This window comes from Apteryx rowi, unplaced genomic scaffold, assembly GCF_003343035.1.
Source record: "Apteryx rowi isolate R43461 unplaced genomic scaffold, aptRow1 scaffold_1367, whole genome shotgun sequence".
NCBI lineage: Eukaryota > Metazoa > Chordata > Aves > Apterygiformes > Apterygidae > Apteryx > Apteryx rowi.
This window is the reverse complement of record NW_020447605.1, coordinates 24,214-26,492: the sequence shown is the minus strand read 5'-3', so window position 1 is coordinate 26,492 and position 2,279 is coordinate 24,214. Positions and strand designations below refer to the sequence as shown.

General features: G+C 72.2%; 1 protein-coding gene across 1 annotated transcript; it reads left to right on the top strand.

Moving 5' to 3' along the window:
• The first annotated feature begins 659 nt into the window (after positions 1-659).
• Positions 660-2,255, top strand: LOC112961691 (anti-Muellerian hormone type-2 receptor-like). The gene is made up of 4 exons (XM_026057100.1): positions 660-665; positions 780-894; positions 1,295-1,494; positions 2,043-2,255. Exons 1-4 carry the CDS (start codon positions 660-662, stop codon positions 2,253-2,255), a joined length of 534 nt encoding a protein of 177 aa, XP_025912885.1.
• Positions 2,256-2,279: the final 24 nt, after the last annotated feature.

Here is a 2,279-nt window from a genome sequence, read left to right as displayed (position 1 = left end):
TCATGTGCATGGGCTGCTGCAGCTGTGCATGGGTGCTCAGGGTGCACACGTGTGTATGGGTGTGTGGCAGCTGTGCATGGGTGCTCAGGCACGTGCATGGGCTTCTGTGGCTGTGCATGGGTGCTCTGGGTGCACATGCACAGGGTGCTGCAGCTCTGCATGGGGTGCTCTGGGTGCTCACACATGTGCATGGGCTGCTGCAGCTGTGCACAGGTGCTCTGGGTGCACACGTGTGTGCATGGGCTGCTGCGGCTGTGCCTGGGTGCTCTGGGTGCACTTGCACGGGGTGCTGCAGCTGTGCCTGGGTGCTCAGGCACGTGTGTGGGCTGCTGTGGCTGTGCATGGGTGCTCTGGGCGCACTTGCACGGGGTGCTGCAGCTGTGCATGGGGTGCTCTGGGTGCTCACGCATGTGCATGGGCTCCTGCAGCTGTGCACGGGTGCTCTGGGTGCACATGCGCGTGCATGGGCTGCTGCAGCTGTGCATGGGGTGTTCGGGGTGCACACACACGTGCATGCGGTGCTGCAGGCTGGTGCATGCATGCATGGGGTGCACACACGTGTGCATGGGGTGCTCGGGGTGCACACACGTGGGTGGGGGCTGCTACGGGCGTGCACGTGTGTGCACGGGTGCTACGTGCGCGCGTGGGCTGCTGCAGGCATGCGTGTATGTGCGCGGGGTGCTCTGCGTGCACGGGGTGCTCTGGGTGCCCACGGGCGTGCGGGGGGGGGGGGCCTGGGCCCCTCCGTGCGCGTCCCCAGCGCCCGCGCGTGTCCCCAGGGCTCGCTGCGGCACTTCCTGCGCCAGCACGTGGGCACGTGGGCCGGCAGCCTGCGCCTGGCGCTCTCGCTGGCCCGCGGCCTGGCCTTCCTGCACCAGGAGCTGTGGCGCGACGGTGAGTGGGGCCCCACACCTGCACCGAGCTCGCCCGGCCTCTGCAAGCGCCCCGGGGTGCCCCGTGCATGCACCGAGCTCGCGCGGCCTCTGCAAGCACCCCGGGGTGCCCAGTGCATGCAACGAGCTCGCTCGGTCTCTGCAAGCACCTTGGGGTGCCCGGTGCATGCACCAAGCTCACCCAGCCAGTGCAAGCACCGCTGTGCGCCCTGTGCATGCACTGAGCTTGCCAGGTCTCTGCACCCCTGGGTGCCTGGCGCATGCACTGAGCTTGCCAGGTCTCTGCAAGCACTGCAGGGCCCTGTGCTCGCACCGGGCTCATGCACCCAGCGCGAGCACCCCCGGGGGCCCCCCCCGCAGCGCCGGTGACGCCGGGTGCCCCCCCTCCACCCCCCCCCCAGGCCTGTACAAGCCCAGCGTGGTGCACCGGGACCTGAGCAGCCAGAACGTGCTGGTGCGCGAGGACGGCGCTTGCGCCATCGGCGACTTCGGGCTGGCGCTGGCGCTGCCGCCCCGCGCCCAGGCCAGCAGCAGCGCCCGGCACACCGTGCCCATCCGCAAGGTGCCGGGGAGCCCCGCCGGGGCCGGGACCCTCTTCTCGGTGCTGGGGTTGGGGGGGGGCACGGGTGGGTGCACGCCGGGCTGGGGGTGCACGTGCGAGCGTGGTCCTAGTGCAAGGGGGGACGTGGTGCAAGGGTGGCCCTGGTGCAAGGGGGGACGTGGTGCAAGGGGGGCCCCGGTGCACACGCGACCCGGGCCTTGCCGTGAGCCAGGCGCTGGCGAGAGCCGTGCCCTGACGCCCCTGCAAGCGCCGCAGCGCCCGTGCGAGTGCTGTGGCACCCGTGCAAGCACCGCGGTGCCCGTGCAAGCTGGGCAATGGCCGTGCAAGCACCGGGGGACCCGTGCAAGCCCCACGGTGCCCGTGCAAGCACTGCAGGAGCAATGCAAGCTGGACGATGCCCGTGCAAGCACGGCAGCGCCCGTGCAAGGGCCGCAGTGCCCGTGCAAGCACGGCAGCGCCCGTGCAAGCACCAGGGGACCAATGCAAGCCCCGCCGTGCCCGTGCAAGCACGGCAGCGCCCGTGCAAGGGCAGCAGGGCCCGCGCGAGCCCCCCCAGGTGCCCGTGCGAGCGCTGTGGGTGCGCGCAGGCGGGCACCCAGCGCTACCTGGCGCCCGAGATCCTGGACGAGAGCCTGGACCTGCGGGCCTGGGGCCGGGCGCTGCGGCAAGCCGACGTCTACGCGCTGGCGCTGCTGCTCTGGGAGATCCTGTCGCGGTGCCAGGCGCTGAGCCCCGGTGAGCGCCCGCCGGTGCCCCCCTCCCCCGGCCCCCCCCGCAGCGGGGTGCCGGGCTGCCGCTGACCCCGCGCCCCGCAGGCCGCCCCG

Excerpts from the sequence above, each read along its gene's own strand:
- LOC112961691 (XM_026057100.1), top strand. Across the intron at positions 895-1,294 it reads CCAGGAGCTGTGGCGCGACG|GCCTGTACAAGCCCAGCGTG; the intron begins GTGAGTGGGGCC and ends CCCCCCCCCCAG. Across the intron at positions 1,495-2,042 it reads GGGCCGGGACCCTCTTCTCG|GCGGGCACCCAGCGCTACCT; the intron begins GTGCTGGGGTTG and ends GGGTGCGCGCAG.